This window comes from Trachurus trachurus (genome assembly GCF_905171665.1).
Source record: "Trachurus trachurus genome assembly, chromosome: 8".
Lineage (NCBI taxonomy): Eukaryota > Metazoa > Chordata > Actinopteri > Carangiformes > Carangidae > Trachurus > Trachurus trachurus.
In genome coordinates this window covers 23,934,456-23,954,332 of record NC_139905.1, presented here as the reverse complement: position 1 = coordinate 23,954,332, position 19,877 = coordinate 23,934,456, and the positions used below count along the sequence as shown (strand labels likewise).

Genomic DNA, 19,877 nt, shown 5'->3' with positions numbered 1-19,877 from the left:
ATAGAGACAAGACTTAATCCTGATTTAGACTGGAGACGGCTCTGGGTGAGCAAAGGAATGAAGTTAAATGCTTGCAACTAGCAACATTTCCTCTGCTAAGTAAACAGCTGCTAATGCTAAAAACGTATAAATAGTGGTAGCTTTTTGACTGTTTGCACATTGCTTTCAGGTTTCCTTTTCAACAATTTTGCATTACTTTTAGTTATTTTAAAATGTTAAAGAAAATTAATTGTTTAATAAATGTTAATAACTTACTGTAATTATTAGTATTATAATTTTTTTTTTTTTGGGGGGGGGTGCTTTAATTAACAGTAGATAGACAGGAAATGGGGAGACAGAGAGGGGGGATGACATGCAGCAAAGGGCCACCAGTGGAATCAAACCAGGGCCACTATATGGGGCACCTCTTCTACCACCCAAGCTAAACGACTCCCCACTTTTAGATATTTTAACCTTTCATCAATCACTCAATGCTGACTATTTATCCTGTATTTACATGTTTTAACCATTCACACATTACTTGTAGCTTTTAATGTGAACAGTAAGTAAGTAAGCCTGCACACTATCCAATGTTCCCATTTGATAGTTGCATACATTTTAGCCAGCTCAACATGTGTTTTTAAATCTAAATGTGGCTTTAGGGTGACAATGACTTGATGTTCCACACTTCTCAGCATGTTTCCCCTCCAACAACTGTGTTAGTGCTCCTGGTTGAGAATCACTTGCCCATAACATGGGAGCAAAAAATGTAAAATCTTGGTTGATCATATGAGGCACAAATTTACACACCTTTATGAAAATGCTCTTCCCTTTCAAATTTTGAGAGTCTGCTTTCATCTTTCTTGACCTTGGTATTTCCATATTGTCTTTATCTACTTAAAGTTTAACTTGAGACAATTCAGACAAATTGGTTTCAACACTATGTCCCTGTGCCAGTAACAGTTGTAGCCAGAGGCATTATGTTTTCAGGTTGTCTGTCTGTGCATCCCATTCTTATGAATCACAGAAAATTCAGTACATTCACTTAGATTGAGGTGGTTAAAGGTAAGGGTCATGGTGACCTGCGAAACTAATATCTCAGCAACATCTTTAGGGATTTTCCTCAAATTTGACAAAGACATTTGGTTGGACTGAAAAATGAACTGATTAGATTTTGGTGGTAAAAGGTCAAAGTGACCGCACAAAACATCGACTGACAGAAACACAGGATCCTTGACCTGGCACAATGAGATTTAAACTCCTGTCTGAAAAGTCAAACTGAAAAGACAAGAGTAAAGAATAGAGAGAAGGCATGCCAAAAAGAAATTAGGACATAAAAATAACAGATGAAACTTAAACCGATGGAATATCAGTGCAACAAAGTAACAAAAATATGTTTCAGAAATAAGAGGAGCATACTTGAAGCATTTTTAAGTGTATTCATAATTCATATACATATTGACAGGTTTCTAATACAGCATGGTTTTGATAGTGTTACTGTCTTCTCAGCTTGATTTTTTTTTTTACAAGAATAACAATAAAAAATGATAAAGACAACACCATGTACGACTCACTTTTAAATTTTATGGCAATGCTTCTTTTGAATGGATTTTGCATCTCCCGATCAAATCGCTGCTGCATCACTTAAGAATGAAACCATTCAAAAGTACTTGGTTCGCATTTCTCTCCACCGGCCAGTTACCGTCGGCCAATCACAGCCACTCGTATGACACCTCCCCCCCAAGGTTTTCAGTTCCAAAAATGTTTCATCACCGTCCGCGGGACCGACGCCTGTCAGTCCGACGTCACTTCCTATGTAGAACATACACGCTCGTGCACCCAGTACACGGTTCCACAACATGAAAACTCTTCAGTGTCCTCTCCTTCATCTTTTTCCAGTCAGCACGGTTAAAGATGACAGACACGCATTAGTCCATAGTGTCATATCCTCCTCTTACAAGGCTCTCTCCTTCTCTTTGCACATTACAAACATTTTGTACTTGAAAAATAAGACTGTCCATCTGATTTTTCATGAATACTATCTGTACCGTAAAAACCCCAGTGATGAAAAATAAGAACACTTTTCAAAAGGATCAAAATGGAATCAAAGACCCAGATATCGGCATTTTTTCAGTTTCTCACGCACACACACACTTCTCACTCATACACGTGACTTTTGAAAGGCAACAGATGTCCGTTCTCCAAGGCAATAATGTCTTTGTGGCAAACTCGACCCTGACATTCCAGACAACATCGCTCTGGCTCCTCCCTCTCCAGGAATGGGGGAAAAAAAATCCAATGTATGTATTGACTGAATATAAAGTGAGATACATCCATGTCATTTTTATGAGTAAATACTAATGAGGATACAAAATAATAATGAGGACTAAAATAATAATTGTGACCATCCTAATACCATAAGATAAAATACTAGTTGCGAGAGGATACAACATTCTCGCCTTTTCTGTTCTGGGTTCGACACCCAACTTGCTCCCAATACGTCTCTTCAAAGCAAACAAAACAAAAAACCTGGAAAAAAAGGTAAATGATAATACAGATGATGATAAACAAGAGTTTAACGCTTTGAGGGTGTCTGAGGAAAATCAAAGTGAGCCTAGGGAGGAAGTTTGTTTCTTTTGTTCTTTTGAGAAAAGTTCCTCCGTCAGTCTTGACATCTCATTTTATTCCACTTCGACCTTTGTAGTTTTTTTTTTTGTCTTTTTCTTGTACTTCTGTTCCTCTATGTTGCATGTCCATGTTTTTTTTTCTTTTTCCACTTTTAAGTAAAGAGCAATAATTCTCTCGAGGAAAAAAAAGAAAAGGTTTCTTTTCCACATTGTCTCAAAAGTAAATAATGCTGATTCCTGTAGAGAAATTTTACATTCCCTTTTGTTGTTCTCTGTCACAGAAGCCAGTCCTGTCCTTTCACATTTGGGGCTGCTTCACCAACAGGTCTCAGTCTTCTTTTGTCCAAACTAACCTGGGAAAGGAAAACACGAAAATGGAGGTAAGCATCATCACCAACATCAACACCAACTATTCACAGGTTCTATTATTTAAAGGGATACGCCAACATTTTTTGTGTGTGTCTTGCCTCACTCCCGAGTCCATGACAAGCAGATAGACACCATCCTTTCGACTGTGCGTGCAGTAACAAGGGAGAGCCAGTATCGCCCGTAATTAGCTTAAACGCCGGTAAGGCATCTTGAGCGGTCAAATGCCGGTAAAGGGACGAGATCGGTCAAAATGGAGGGTTCAAGCAAAGACGGTTTATTTTGGTTCAAGCTAGCTACATCGAGGGTAGGTTAGCTTTCTATTTCAAAGTAAAAGCACAAATTCTATCGTCATGGTTTTCTGTATGTAAAGGGCAACGGTGTTTTATTTTGTGAAAGTAACCAGAAGTGCGTTGGTCACAACGGCTAGCTTGAGTAGCGCTGAATTCGTCAGAACAAAATTGCAAACAGCTGGTATTTAGACAAATTAACGACACACTGCTGAGCTAAACGGCTACTTTCTCGCAACCTAACACTACTTATACACTTCCAGTGTTTGAGCTAAGCTAATTAAGGGGCGATACGGGCTCTATCTCCCTTGTTACTGCACGCACAGTCGAAAGCATGGTGTCTATCTGCTTGTCATGGACTCGGGAGTGAGGCAAGACACAAACATTTTTTTTGGTGTATCCCTTTAAGAAAAGTGACGGTATATTTACATGTGTAAGCTTAGTTGTGCACTTAAATCAAGTATTCCTAAATCAGAGAAATCATAATTACTCTTTACGCCAATATCAAGCATCCGCTAGTATGTGATTGATTGCAGACAAGAATAAACTGGAATGAGGACATGAGATAAAGAGAGCACACCAACACTGTTCTGCAGTAATCTTACATAAAGAGAATGAACTGTGGAGATGTGATGCGATGAGTCTTTATGTTTCCATGAAGACAAGTGGGAGGGGAGGTGGTGACAGGAAATGACAGACACTAAGGGGAGGTGAAGAGGAGCGTGAGAGCAGGATCTTCATCTACAGGAGTCTAAGAACCAACCGACAGAGAGTAGCTGTTGTGTTGCTGTGTGAAATGAAACTGTCTGGATAGAAAAGGTATGAAAAGCCCTGAGGCGACAGATTAGTGCCAGTCGACTGAAGGTCCATTAATGAGAGTCCAGGCTCTCACCAAATAAAGGCATAAAGCAAAAACATCATTTCCTACATGAAATTTTGTTTTATGGTGATCAAACCGGTTCAGTGGGGAGGTGAGTTTTTACATAATAGTACCAACTATTTGTTTTCAAGTCTGTATGAATTCTTATGAATGCATAGTTCAGCTCAATCTAAGACGTGAGAGGTTTATATTTCTATGTTATTAAGAAGTAACGATAAAGATCCTTTGGGTGTGGGCAGATCTGAAAGGGTTCAATACACAAATAAAATGAAAAATACATATTCAGTCAAAAAAATACAACCGAGTCTAAACTTACAGCTCCCAGACTCCTGTGTTTCTTCTCCTTCGCCGTTTCTCTCAGCCTCTCTCTGACTGCTCCAGGTACACTGACTTGGCTGGCCGGATGCTCTGGGTAAACTGAGAGAGAAAGGAGGAAAATTGATGGGCTTAGAGTTAGTGCTTGAAAGAAATGAAGCCTACCAGCTCAGTGGGCGACTGGAGGCTGAGGACCTTGAGTTGTGAACGTAAAAGAGAAGAGAGATTTTCAACAAATTACACAAAATGAAAAGAAAAAATCTTCAGAAACAGCTTGAAAACCAACCTCTCTTTCTTTACCTTGTGCTTCGGACACCGCAGAGAATAGTTATCTTCATTCAGAGAGCAATCTGCAGGGAGGAGAGACACTGTCAGTGCTGTGCAGAGATTACAAAGAACAATATTTGTGTTTCGCACCAACTCACTTTTCACAGTGTGTCTGTATTTAATGCATCCACTCACCTGCTTCAATAGCGCACAGGTAGTGATAGCGAAGTGTACAGCCTTTACTGTAGCAGCCCAGCGTCGAGCCGATCATCTCACAGTACGAGCAGCTCTGAGTGGAGACGCACAGAATGGAAAAGAAGAAATCAATACATCTTAAAACTGCACTGGACAGTGAAGCACAGCTGAAGGCCCGGCTAAATGATAAAAATCAATGAACACACAACACCATTAAACCACCGACATGTCTGCTGATCAGTTTCACCGACCGCATTTTAAACGGTTACAGTCAACAGCGGAGATAAGGAGCTGTAAATCTGAATTAACCCCAAAACAAAGCAGGTCAAACAGATGCAGAGGACACTCACTGTTTCTCTGGCGCCATCTAGTGCCTCCTGCAGGCCGTACAGCCTCCCGTTGACAAGGTACACTCCACTGGTCCACACTATGCACCCTTCGTGGACCCACAGCTCCTCTGGGTCCATGGGCATCTGAGGCAGCTGGGCGAGTTGGGCCAAAGGTCCCAGGGAGTCCAAGGCAGGAGGAGGGGGCTGGAAAGGCAGGGACGCCTTACTGTTGGATGGCACCATTCTGGGGGACTCCTCACTGGATTTGTGCCTCCTCTTAAAGCGGGGATGCGAGGTCAGCTTCCTGTGCTGGGGTCGTTGTTGAGCTTCATCTGCTGCTGGCGACTGCAGCTGCTTTTGCACCTGCTGCTGCTGCTGCTGCTGCTGCTGCTGCTGCTGCTGCTGCTGCTGGTGCTGGTCGACCTCAAGGTCCGGCTCTCTCTTAAGCTCAGGGATAGGTCGGATATCTAGATTCATGTCCCAGGTGAGAGAGGGTGTTTTACTGGTGATGGTGGTGGTGGTGGTGGTTGTAGCGGTGGTGGAGGAGGAAGAGGACGAGGAGGAGGAGGAAGAGGAGGAGGAGGAGTAGGAGGAGTAGGAGCAGGAAGACGAGGCAATGTGACTGAGCTTGCCAGCCATATGCATCATCATCATCATATCTTCTCCACCAGCTGGGGAGGCAGTTCTCACCGGGGCGTTGAAAGATGCTGGGTTTGGATCGAGGCTGATGGCGAAGTCGCTCTCGGTCGAAGGCTTGATAAAGTGAGCGTCCTGCGTCTGGGAGTCCTGGACAGTGCTCAGAGTGTTTGAGCTAATGTCTGAATTTGGTCCTGTTTTGTTGGGTCCGGGTCCTGTTCCTGCTGTGGTTGCTGTTGCTGTTGCTGTTGATGTCACTGTTGCTGTCGCTTGACCTTGCCTGACCTGGGGCTGGTTCTTGGGGAGCTTCGCAGCATATTCAGCTGGATAAAAAGGCCCGTAGAGATCTCCAAGGTGTTTGTAATTTGCCCATTTCTGACACAGGCAGCAAAGCAAGCGGCCAGAGTGATTGGTCTCTGTAATCACCGGCCCTGAAACAACATAGCCAGATGAAGGAAGTGCTTTTCCTGACTGAAGTGTAGTTTCCACCTCGTCCGTCTTCCTTTTCTCTGATTCTCTGTCTCTCCGAGATAACTGGGAGGGAAGGGCTGAGGTCAGGAGAGAATCGATTCCACTCCCACCTGCTTTCCCTGCGACTACGCTACGCTCTCCTTTCATCTTGTCCTCTTCAGCATTCACAATGGTGCACACCGCCCCGATCTCGGGTACTTTATTTTCCACATGTATGTGTGGAACAAACGGGCCCTTTCTGTTCTGATCCACGCATACTCTGTTGGCGCCGGGACTTCCTCCTGGGCCTGATGTTGTATCCGGGTCATCTTTGGCCACCGATGCCGATGCCGTTGCCGCCGCCGCCGCCCCTCTCCTCCTCCTCCTCTGCCGCCCCCTCGCTTCGAGTGGCTCGTTTTCGTCTTTCACGCCTCTGCGTCTCCGTCGCACGGGTTTGGCCTCCGTCTCTGGCTGCGTGTCCTCGCTCTCACCGTCCACTTTCACTACCTGGGTTAGAATGGGCGGAGCCAGCGGGGGAGCGATGTTATTGTCTGGCAGTGGGGGTGCTGCTGCAGGGGATGGTGTGCCGCTGGTAGACTGCACTGTCTGTGGAGTTGGAGCAGCAGCCGTAGCTGTAGCTGTAGCTGTGTCTGAAGCTGAAGCTGTGGCTGTAGCTGTAGCTGCAGTGGGTGGGGCTGGAGAAGGACTCAGAGTTGTGCTCTGTGTCTGGCCTGGAGTCTGGGCCTGCCCCTGTGTTTGGGCTTGGGCCCGTTTTTGTTTATTCACGCTCCCTACAGGCCTGCCCTTCTTCTTGCCAGATGGGAAATAGCCTTTAGGCACAACACTATCCGAGGTCTTAGAGTCTTGTGGTGACAGACTGGACCTCCCAGAGGACATCTGATGTCTGTTCAGCATGTGTCCTTGAGGCTGGCCGTGGTGTGGCGGGGTGGCTCCATAGTAATCACTGCCAGGATAATCATCAAATCCTATGCCAGATTCTTGAAGTTTCTGTCGCAGAAGGTTAGCAGCAGACTGCTCTCCTCTTCTTGTCTCAAGCTGCTGGTAAGTGTTTGTGAAATGCTGAATGTCTGACAGAGCAGACGAGGATGGAGGTGGGGAACCCTGGACTGGGCGAGGAAGAGGTGGAGGAGGGGGTAAAGGCCCGAGCAGAGCAAAGTCCTCCTTGTCATCAGATGCTGATGCCACAGCGGAGCCTAATCCAAAGTCAAAGTCTTGCTGTTTGAGGGCTTGGGACGTCTGGTGGGGGTCGCATGGGTAAGCAGTCGGAGGTAACGGCCCAGTCTCATCAACTCCTCTGAAGGGAATCATGTCGTTTAATGAGTGACTTTCATCCATGTAACTATCATCCCCTCCTGCAACCCTGGGGAAATGTGCTAAGTCTTGGTCCTGTGAATCATTAAACGTTGGTATTTCTGAATGAGAGAAGCCTGGGTAATGATTTGACTCATCATCAGCATGGCCTGCTGGCTTTTTAATATTTGGTGTGATTTTCTGCACTATTGCCTCTAGTTTCAAACCTCGTCCTTTCCTCGGAGGCAAAACCTTGGCATTAACACTCGATGGAGATAAAGGTTGTGAATAGATATTCTCTCCGGGCAGTGGGGAGGAGAGCCTGGGACATGGGATATCTGAACTAGATGAGTCATCTTCATTGTGATGGCTAGACTCAGACTGGGCCACAGGGGAATGATGTGAATTTGTGGCAGCCCTCTGCTGAGACGTATCCTGGAGTTGCCTTTTGGCAGGAATGGGAGAGATAAAAGAGCGGACTCTCCTTCTCAATATTAGCGGATTTGTGTCTCCAGAACCCCCAGCTTTAGTCGGACGCTGCACCTGTGGTGGAGTGGAGTTTGTGTCAGCGGGAGGTTTAGTGGAGCTAGATGGAGGAGGTGGGCAGGGATGCTTGGTTTCCTCTGCAGGTCCTCGGGGCGCCTCTGGTTCAGCGGCGCTTTGGCCCAGAGTCAGTGGCGGAGGTGCAGGTCCGTGTGACACTACTGGAGGAGCAGGGGGAGGGGGAGGAGGCGCAGGAGGGGGAGGCTGAGTTCTGTAGTAAGAGTCTCCCTCCATCAATCTGGGACCCTCTCTTGCAGCGTGCGCCGACTCCCACATTTTCATGTCAAAGAAAGCACTTTGATGATGGAGTGAAGTTTTGGTGGCGTGCTGCTCACCGGCCATGTCAGTTTGGGGGATCATCCTCTGTCTCTGCTCTGCTTGGACGACCTTATGCCTTCCTGGAGAGGACCCCGGCTGCATCATCATCTCCTTAGGTGGCCTGTTCATTGCTTTCACCCAGTCACTCATGTCATGCGGGTGATGGGGGAGGCCACGAGGGTGAGCGTACATCTGAAGCTTATTTGCCGATTGAGCCTGGGGGGACAGGTTGTGGTACGGGTGGTGGGGAGGGAAGTGCGGGTTGCTGCGCGGCATTACATTTCCTTCTCTTGTGTCTCCGTATCGATATGCAGGAAAACTGCTGCCAGTTGATAAATCAACACCATGAAGATAGGACGGATGTCTTGAGGGCGAAGATAACGGATTAGTGCTCAAAGGGTGAGAAGGCAAGGGGGGGATATCTACATTACCTCGCCTATAGGGGTCAGCATTCATTACAACAGACGAATGAACAGACTTGGGATGATACTCTATATCTGCCTCATTAGCCCCACCGCTGCCATGATGATCAGTTTGTAGATTTACAGCGTCCGGGCCAGCCTCTTTAGATGTTGTTTCCATTTTCACCACTTGTTTCTCTCCTGAATCCTTTTTACTCAGATCATTGGCTGCTGCTGGAGAGGAAAATGGCTGTTGAATTACAGAGGCTCCACTCTGACTTTTCTCCCGCTCTCTCTCTCTGTCGCTTTCCCTGTCCCTCTCTGGTGTGCTGCGTCGGTTTGGAGACACATCACAGATGACAGAGCGTCGCTCTGATGGGGCTAATATGGAGCCTGATGATTTCTGAGACTCAGTTTGACCAATGCTGCCTGTTAGGGGCTCTGGCTCTAGCAAAAGGAGCTCCTGCACAGCAGAGGATGGAGTGGACACATTAGAAAACACTTTTCTCTGTGGCAGAGAATAGTCGGCTAAATTTATATGTTTGGGTGGGGGTTGCTGGGGCTCTGTAGCTGGTGGTGCATGACTCTGAGACACACCCACTTCAGGTTTTTCAGCATTTTGCAAACTCTTAGCATTGACCACCTCTGACTTCACAACAGACAGGGGGTCTGTGGTGAAATCAGGTTCAGTCCCGTGCCTCAGGTTCGGATGAGAGGCCTTTCCGGAGCTGCCCATTTGGACAGGATGAGCTGAAGCCTCAGTCCCCCCGCTCTGCATCCTCATATTTTCAGCCATGCCATACGGGTGTCGGGTTTGAAACTGTTGCTGAACTTGGAGATGGGCAGGAAATGCCTGCTCTGGTCTGCCATAACGTCTGTCTAAATTGTAACCTTGAAGAACCTCTTGTAAAAGGCTGGGGAACTGCTGCATTTGTGAGCTATCCTCGTGAACTTTACCCCCCGCCCCTTGACCCCTCTTCAGCAAACCCTCTACAGAGACGACATCTTTTGCATGCAGAGGACCGTAACCAGCTTGTGGTGGTTGGTATCCTAAGTATCTGGAATTTGCTTCCATTACACTTGCAGCACCAGCCCTCCCTCTCTTCTTCATTGACAAATCTGAGCCATATGTTGATTCTGGGTAGCCATATTTATGAGGTCCAGACTGGGGAGGATTTTGAGGCCGGCCAAAATTTGATTTCTGGTGATGGGAGGAGTATAAAGTCAGATCTACTCCTTCCTCCCCATTATGACTGCTTGACTCTCTTAAGTAAGAGTGAGACTGTTTCTCTTCAACACAGTTGTCTTGGGGGTGTTTGCCTTTTTCAGTGTGACCTCCCTCAGATCGAGCTGAAACAATCACACCAACACCACTGGCACTTTGCTGTTCTTCAGATGTGTGCTTTTCTTCCCTCTGGTTATTGTGTAATCTGGATGCAGTGTGCAGCCTATTTTCTTTGTCCTGACCATTTTGTGTATTGACTTCTCCATCACGTTGCATTAGGCTACTGCCCTTCTCTGTTTTATCAACTGCGCCTTCACTTTCATTTTTGATTACTTCATTTTTAATTTCTGCCGTCTTCCTGTGGCCGCCTCTGTTGTCATTATACGTTAAACCGGGCTCTGACACACAGTTGGGCTGGGGGGGAGGAATATTGGAAGAGGTGGACAAGGGAGATGAGGAAACTGGGGGTGTTGAATGTGAAATTGGGCCAGTCTCTGATGACTGACATCCAAAGGATGGAGATGATGATGAAGGAGTGTGAGCTTCGTTTGCTTTTGTTTCAGAAACACCTTGTTCTTTTGATAGGGAATCAGAGCTGACTGTTTTCACATTTGATGTTTGTCCCATCTGTGGTTGGTTTTGACTCTGAAGTGGAGGGTGATAGCCAGTCGTTTCAGATCCACTACTTGCTCCGCTCATCTGCCTCACTCTGCCGTGTTCCCCCTCGGAAAACTGTTCCTCACGCTCCACCTTGGTCCCTGATGAGCCTCCCACTGACATCAAAGAGGAGTCCTCATCAGCGGCAGCATCTAAGCTGCCGCCGTCACCGCTCCCCACTGCACTTCCATCCTTGACTGTGCTAGTACTTGAGGCTGCACTTGCGTTTCGACTCCTCGGTTGTGACGGTGGCCCGCCGGGTGTTGCCTGTTGCATCTGCCCGCCATCTTTCTTCTTCTGTGCGAGCACTGTGTCAGTGAGGAGCATGTGCTGAACTGTGTTAGGTAAATTGGCTACTTGTGAGCTCAAGGCATTAAGACTATTCAGGCCTGCATCATGCATTTTATCAAGTGGAGACGATGAATAAACAGAGGAGCTTTCCTCTCTCGATCCAATTCCTGCGCTCAGACCCATTTTGTTGCGGCCTGCTAGAGGAAGACTACTCCCTCCAGCTGAACTCATGCTGTGAGCTTTATGACTGCCACTGCTACCACAACTACTGATGCTGCTATTTGAGTTGGGTGTGGGACTTAACTGAGGCATAGTCTGCAGTAATCTGCCATGACCATGGCTGCTACGGGGGTTTGATGTAGGAGGATGTGAAGGACCATGACCTGAGGGGTTTCCATGTGCCTCTGAGACACCCATCAAAGGGGAAGGAGAGGAACTACAGCTGGGGGAATGCACTGCTGAGGCAGCTGGAGAGGGGTTGGATATCGGGCTAAAGTTTTGGTTGATTTGGGTTTGCTGAGCATTGGGGTGCATTGGGGATTTGGCTATTTCTTGAGATGCTGCTTGAGGTATACTGGGATTAGAGGTTTGATGATGTTTAGCATATACAGACCCCGGAGACGGGCCCTGGTGCTGCATCTTCAGAGAGTTGTCATAACCTACCCCTAAATTGTGCTGCGAGTTGCGGTGCTGTAGTGTGGCCTGCTTGTGAAGAGAATGTGTCTGTGGGGAATATCCAGGATAATTTGCAGCATGGTAACTCTGTTGAACATTCTCCATTGGCCCCACATTGTTAGCAGCAACTGAACTGGACACTGAGTTTGAACTGGAGTTGACACTGGGAGAGCTGTTGACTTTGGGATCAAACCCGGTGCTAGCAGCCCCGTCGAGATACCTCTGTGGCGGGGGGCTGTACATTCCTGATGACCCCGTGGATGCTCCACCCTGTGGGGAGTAGTGCGGGTACTGTGGGGTCATCCTGTGCGCAGATTGTGGATAGCTCCTATGCTGCTGTCCATGGTGGACACTGACAGCTGGGAAGGCTTGCCCATGCTGGCGGTGCTGCATCTGGGAACCTGGCACTGACTGCATTGCAGGGTTCTGACTCATGTTGTACTGGTGAGTAGGGGAGAACGCTCCGGCACCGGCAACGGCAACGGCACCTCCACCTGAACCGGCACTGGAGGCGTAGTCTACTGGATATGGTGACATCAGGCCCGATGACGGAGCAGAGCCAGATCCAGCATGCCTGTACTGGTGAGGTAAATGTCCATCAATATTAGGGTATCCAAAGCCTGCTCCATAGCCCATGCCTCCCCTTCTGTGCCTGTCCTTCCCGCCCATTGAAAAATAATAATCCATGGCGTCCTTCCTGTAGGGGTTGTTACTGTTGCCACTGTGAATGTTACCCTGTGTTGGTGGTGGCTCCACAGCTCCTCTGTTTCTGGCACTGTATGCAAGCATGTGGCTGGCTTGAGTGGGGTGGTGATGGGCTCTGTGCAGGCTCTGCTGTTGCATCCCTGCGTAATCATCCGTCATCCTTGGGGAGATCTGGGGATCTGCTGGCTGGGGGGGGTACGGGGGTCCCCCTCCACCTCTCCCAGTGAACCCATGGGGGAGAGAGGTGGGAGCCGGACTGTTAGAAAAATTCTGCATTGTTTTTTTTGTTGTTCTTTTTTTCCAAGTTTGGATCAAAAACGGAAATATCTGTCAGTATCTATATCAGGGAATGTTTCTGATCAGAAACTGGAAGGCTTATGGCAGTAACCATAAATGACATAGAGAGTCTATGGCCTGGCAGTAAAACAAGGAAATGCTTTTGAAAATCCACCAAAGAGCTGAAGCAGATGAATATATACTGCAGATGTTTTTTGTAACAGAAAGTTTTAGGGAGGCTGAACAAACGAGGGGTTTTATCAATATATAAAAAGGCCAAATGGTAAAAAGCTGTCTTCTTCGATGTGATGGTTGTTTTTTAGTAAAAAAAACAAAACAGAACAAAACAAAAACAAAGGTTCACTTAATTACTGGGTCTTGAAAAAACAGTTTAAAAAAAAAAGAAGAAAAATAAATTCGTAACGATGCAGGTTTGTTGTGCAGAAAAATGTAAGGTTAAAAGTGTGCAGTCATTCCAATGAAGCTGAACTGGTTTGGCACTGAGCAGGCAATGATATCATGGATAACGGACACACCACCATGCGAGACGTTCAATCTCAAAATGTCTTTGCGTGTATACACTCCACTATAGTAACGGCTCAAGCAAGCAGAGCTACGTGAGAATTAAACTGAGTAATGATCCAATAGCATCCTGTGCAAAAAAGGAAAAAATAAAAAAAAATCTCATTACAACCATTGAGACTGTGTCCCGTCACAGCAATCCTTCAGTTCACCAACACGTATGACCTGACTCACACCTGTGTGAGAAAAAAACTGCAGTAACAGAATCAAGAGGTCTGAGTACAGACCCTCACTAAACACTCCCAGAGACAAACACTCCATTGATAGTCTCATCAACTCGTGGATGCAGAGTGTAATACTTTGTGAGATGTTCTTTTTCTTGGTCATTCCCTTCCAAATACTATTTTCTTTTTACTTTCTTGCGACTACATGCATTCATTTGGACTGTAGAGGTCTTTGGTCCCTATTTAGTGTTCGTTCTCTGCTTCACTCGGTGTTCAGATTCTCCTTGGTGCACGCTCCTGTGTCTTCAGCATGAAGCCATCTTACCTTTGTTTTTTTCTCTCAACCATCATTTAATTCTACCTGGTTCCATGGCAACAATTTTTTTTTTCCAAAAGGAGGGTAATCCATTTATTCCACTGAAGTTCAGTCAATTCAAGCTTCGTTTTTCTGTTTCTCCTCAGTATTTCCATGCAGATAAGTTCATTTTCCAGGAGTAGCGGACCAGAAGCCTCCCCAGCTCTGCAAACACAAAACATGAATTGAAAACGTTAGCATTTGTTTACCGTACCTGTGCTAAAACCCTAATTAAATTATTATCAAGAGAAATCAACTGTGGTCACACAATAATAATATATGCATTTGGGGCTAATTCAATTTTTCAGATTCTTTTTAATTAATCAGTTTAATTAAAGCAAGTCAGGGGTAAATGTGACACATTCGTCAAATACAGACTGACACAAAATGACTGAAAGCTTTTGTTTTAGGACTTCTGTAACATAGGCTAGATAATTAAAAATTAACTCAATTTGCAAAAGAAAATACAATCCAGGATCTTAGATCAGGTGTTACATCAGTATTTCCCATGACGTGGACTTGGGGTTCAGTAGTCAGGTAAAATAATCATATAGGTCTATCACAAATAATATCAAACAAATCAATAACGATGTTAACAGGATGTCCTTGTTGGATGCACTGCCAAAATCAGCTCCGTACTTCACTACTTAAAAGGTTTGCTGGTCTCATCTCAACACTCCTTTTTTAATATGCACTGTGGGTACAGCCTTTACTGTGGTTGGAGATTTTAAAATACATGCCTAAGCTGTCTCTTCTGACTGATAACAAACAGGGTTGGTGAAGAGAAAAGTGGGTTAGCAGCGAGCAGCATGCAATTAAAGCAACAAAGTAGACATAGACAAGGTCACAAACATAACTTCACATGTAAACAAACAGCTTTGTGGAGCCAAGACAGAAGCAGTGCATCTCCCACCTCTTTACAATGGAACTAAACACCATTAACTTTAGGGTATTTAACTTGTTTTAATGGGCCTTAATTATTATGGGTGATACTTAAAGGGATGACGCCACCTTTATGAGGTCAGTACCCATAATTGCCATGTGTGACACAAGCCTCTATTGTCTACTTCAAATACACTGTAAAATGGTTAATGGCCCTGAAACAACTCTTATCTATCTTATTGTGTTGGCTTAATCTGAGCCAGACTGTTTGTGATAGTAACTAATAGTTTAATTGGTAGCATTCATCATTAATCGCATGTTCATTTATCATTAATGTGAGCCTTTTTCCACCAATGTAATTCATTGATTTCCACCACAGAGAAAATGATTAGTAGTTGAAGTGGAGCAAAAGGGGGAGAAACAGAGAGGAGGGGTACAAACCCTAACCCAAACTGATGACACCCTGTTAATCAAATAATAATAGTGAGATAGATGTTTTATCAAACAGGTCTGTGTAAACCTGGTGAAGTTAGAAGGACACTATTCACCTCCATCCGTCTTTTAGCTCATATCTTGATTACTAATTAATCACAGCAGCTCGCTGTGCACGACCAGGCAGCAGCAGCAGCAGCAGCAGCGTCCACAACACACACAACAGTGCAGCGTTAATGAAAACTGACTCAATGCAGTCTGTCAGCAAGTCAATCAGTTGCATAGCTGCCTGACTGATAAGAGCATACGCAACGCTTTTCTATCTTTTGCTTCTTCATTTTTTTTTCAGATAATGACCCAACGCCAGCTCTGTTATGTTTGCTTTATCGTCTCGGGCTGTCATCAACACAACACTGGCTTCTGTACAATAGCCTTAGCAAGCTACATTAGCCAACAGCAGCAAGGTATACGCATTACAATTAGCTTTGTAGTGCTGCCTCTCTCTCTCTCTCTCTCTTTCTTTTTTTTTCTTTTAGCTCTGGGAGGTTAGCGTTAGCTAGGATACCTCACATACTGCAAATTAAATATGCCAGCCAAGTCGCATATGTTGGGGGCTAGCTAGGCTACAACCACTAGTTAGCATCTTAGCGAGCCAGCTAATTTGCGTTTATTACATTATAACAAGCATTTGAGGACGTGCACAAGGCGATAGTTGGAGGCAGCAGGCTAAAGGCACGGGGGCAGCAGCCAGGCAGCGTTTAGCTACAAAAGAGAGGTGATTAGGTGCAGATGTTTCCCCCCCTCCCTCAGATATTCACTGGGGCTGTGGGTAAATGGGGGTAGCTAGCATATATAACGTTTACTAGCAAAGAGAGCTGGTGTGGGTACCGCATCAGAAAACGATCATCACGCAGCCTGACATTTTCCCCTGAATAAACACAGCTAACGTTTGACCAGGGAGAGGCAAGTGAGTCAGAGACAGGCTAGCTAACATACTCTAAATGCATACCTGAAAACGTAGCAATACAAGGCCCCTCGAAGAGTGAAAGGCTGTTTTGTGACAATCCCGCTGCTGTGGCAGGAAACCCCAGTCTAGAGTCGACCGCTCCGCCGCTTTTCCTTCACCCTCTTTGAGTCCAGACAACCCCGACCAGCGGCGGCGAAGTCGGGGGGGCCCGTCACGACACTCGGATCCCGGGCCTTTCTTCCCGATCCCCCCTTTTTTTTCCTTTTGTCCTCACCTCCAAAAATGATGAGAGCAGAGCACAATCGGGGTGCCTGTAGGTCCCGTAACCAGTGAGGTCCATACACCCCCGCCCCCTCCCCTCTTGTTCCCTCGCCTCTCTCTCTCTCTCTCTCCCTCTCTCCCTCTTTCACACACCGCTGAGGTGATTCCACCTATCTCGGGCTAAAATTAAATGCATTCCTCTCGCTCGAGCCTCCGCTAACACATCAACATCTAAAGCGTCAGTTTCCGTCACTAAATTGCATTTGCATGCCTTCATCAGTAGCTCGACCTATTCGTTTTCCTGTTAGACTACTGTTTTTTTTTCTTGCAACAGAAAGACCGCCTTGAAAATGCATACACACTCATATTCCTGCACCCCCTCCCTCATCTCTCTCCATCACATCCCTCCATCTCCCCCTCCCTCTCTGGAGCTCTTTTCTTTTTCACAGATTTTTCACCTATTTACACCTTCAAATAGCTAGTATAAGATTATACTACTAACTGCAAATGCATTATTTTTTCATGTCTAGCTTGAACGTTTTAACACAGCTCCTTTGTTCTTATTTCATCTCAAGTCAAAGTGAATTAGGGTGGACTAATGAAGGCACCAGGGTACAAAGGCAATATGGAGAGGAGACTGTTGGGTTGGCTCTGAAATGAATAAGTCCGTAACAGATGAAAGACCATTTGTGAGCAAATAAGTATGACTGCATTAGAGAAAGACTGCAGCGCAATGGATGAAGCTTAAGTTTATTGTGGTGTTTTAATGCTGAAATGCACAGTGCAGCTCTATTGTTTATTTTAAACCACAAAGAAAAGCCACTTAAATTGTAATATCTAACCATTGGTTAGTGTTTGACACGACACTCTCAGAGCATCATCATGGCCAGAACAACAATGGAGGTGCTACAAACAGAATCCTTTTCCCATTAAATTTATTGTGTTGTCTCTGCCTGAGCTTATCTGCTCTCACACAGGGCCAGTGAGTGCAGTGCAGACCCACTCACACTCTCCAACCATCATAATGATGTGCCCTATGCCCCCCATCCATGGTGCTGCACTTTTAATGTACTGCAGTGTGTCATGCATGCGCACACACACATGCACACTCACACATACACATTCACCAAGACATACATACATACATTCATGGCAACCACATGTGCTCATACAAAGGCATATGCACGCTGAATCACAAGAGTCACACACCATAGTCAGACTGAGCGTGCACATCTGTATGCAGTCACTCACTTAACCTGTCAATCAAAAGAGTTAAATCTCTCTCAGTTTCTAAACAACAGTTCAATACATTTCATTCCCTTGCAGATACACGTCTATTTCTATCATAGTTGCCATAGCAACTGCATCACAGAGCTTTAACTGTGGATAATTTTTAGGCTACATATCTACATTTGCTTTCTTACATGTGCAGTTTCAGACGGACGCTGCTGTTTGTCGACCACAAATCTCCACCTATGATTCACTCGCAAGCAGTTGTGTACTTGTGTTGCCACTAAGTCGAAGCGAAAGAGCTGAGAGGCGAGATAAAGGGCATTGATACTCTGGGCCAGCAAGCCAGTCAGCCAGGCTTGTCCAATCAACAGGAACGCCTGCTGGGATACACACTGAATCTCTCCATCACAGACAAGGTCACAAAATCTTCCACAGTGGAGGCTCAAAGTGCACAGTTGTAAAGAAAGCAACTGGTTTTGAACACACTCGAAGCCCTCCGTCTCTTTGTCGCACACCATCGTGTTAATCCTACACATCTGTCCACTCTCTTCTGTTGCACTGGCAAAGATGGTTGTGTGGAGAAGGTCTATTCTTCTCACTAGAACATCCTTTACACTTATAAGCTCTATAATATAAGTGAGGCTAGCTGAGATGTTTTGTAACTGCACTGCTACAAACCTTTATTGATATATTTATTTTGAGAATTTGAAGCAAGAGATTCTACTGATCTGAAAATTTCAGTTGTTGTATTTATTAATTGAATAATATTATTTTCTTCATGATCTATTTCTCAAAGGGACTCAAGGTTCTTCTATGGTTGGATGATGTGTATGTACAGCTGAATAGTGCCTTCATTACTTTTTTGTCCTGTATTCACTGATAATAGTTTTTCATTTATGACAAGGATGGAAATAAAAGCTATAATGGCTACGATGCAATGTGCATATATGGCTGCAAACATGATGACTTGTGTCCTCTCCAGCACAGGGTTATATCAGCATACAGGGACTGACATTTAACACATCCTTGGATAAATAAGAAATGCAACAATGTCCAACACGATCCAACTTGTGAATAACATCCTGCTTTTGAATGAGAAAACACAGTCTCTATTCGGACACTGCACAACTTTAACAGAAATTTGAGCAAAACCTCTGCGCTCAGAATCAAGAGTGAATATGTAAGCTCTCACACCAAATGTCCTTGACATGCCCAAACTGAAAGAGGACATTTTGCATCAGTGAAAACAGTTACATAGAATTATTTTCAATGTGTTCAAATCTGTCCAGTTTGGTACAAAAGCTCTACTTTGTCCTCAGTCCTGAGGCGCAGGCGAGCTGGATGTCACTCAAGCAGGTGAATGGGCAATTAAAACTCAGCTGGAACATAGTTCTATAACCTGAGTGCACGGAGAGAGGAACAGTGGACAAGTGCCTGGCACTGTGTGCTCACTGCTCAGCCTGAATACAATCCACTCTTAAGAGCCATTTTTATGTGAAGGTGTGAAGCTGGTTATGAGGTTCTCTCTGTCACTGATTATGCCTGTGGATCGCATAATAACCAATAATGACTGCTGATGATTTGATAACATAAGAATGACTTGCTCCTACAGCACTGCAATCACTACTGGAGGAACATATGGCACTTAAAGGAGAAACCTTCAGTTTTCACGTCTCCTGTTCATAAAGAATCACTTCGATGCACTTGCTTCATAAGTGATGAGGAACAAAATCTCTTTGTGTGCAAAAATGATATCAGAAAGTTAATCTAAGGTTCGTTGTTTGGCTTTATTTATAAAGATACAGTTGGTGTCCAGAGCAGCTTAGCAACGCTGTCCAGAGAAAAATAAAGATTTGTCAGAAACTGACAGACTCATATTAACTTCAAAAATAATGCATGGCCTCTTCATGGGCTTACATTTGTTAGTGTTATGTATAGTATAAATACTATATACTGCACATGTGAATGTCCCATTATTCATATCAGTGTCCATGTAAATTTAATTGGCTTTGATTGTGAAAACAGTGCATAGGAAAGCTGCTAAGATAAACAGAAAACATTTGGCAGCTCATACACCTAAATTGCACTCAAAACAAAATACTGGCCAGGATATAGCATCAGCATCCAGCAGCAGCCAGTTCATACAGCAACAACCAACGACAAGCCCACGAAAACAGCAGCAGTGATTTGCAGTTTCCTTGATGACCACATGGAGTCAGAGTCATACAACAAACATGCAGCTGTGATCTCACGCTTCACAATCTG

At 45.1% G+C, this 19,877-nt stretch overlaps 1 protein-coding gene across 6 annotated transcripts; it reads right to left on the bottom strand.

Moving 5' to 3' along the window:
* Positions 1 to 1,449: 1,449 nt before the first annotated feature.
* On the bottom strand, positions 1,450 to 16,447 carry tcf20 (transcription factor 20). 6 transcript variants are annotated; one of them, XM_083977978.1, is made up of 7 exons: positions 16,161 to 16,447; positions 5,270 to 14,002; positions 4,920 to 5,013; positions 4,744 to 4,807; positions 4,459 to 4,559; positions 3,868 to 3,962; positions 1,450 to 2,959 (listed from the first exon to the last, which is right to left on the bottom strand). In XM_083977978.1, the coding sequence occupies exons 2-7, from the start codon at positions 12,734 to 12,736 to the stop codon at positions 2,882 to 2,884; spliced, it is 7,899 nt and encodes a 2,632-aa protein (XP_083834104.1). In that variant the 5' UTR covers positions 12,737 to 14,002; positions 16,161 to 16,447; the 3' UTR covers positions 1,450 to 2,881. The 6 variants fall into 6 exon arrangements, 5 of the variants coding, with proteins under 5 accessions (XP_083834104.1, XP_083834105.1, XP_083834107.1 ...); XM_083977979.1 differs by having other exon boundaries at positions 16,393 to 16,435; XR_014595589.1 differs by having other exon boundaries at positions 2,862 to 2,959; positions 4,758 to 4,807.
* Positions 16,448 to 19,877: the final 3,430 nt, after the last annotated feature.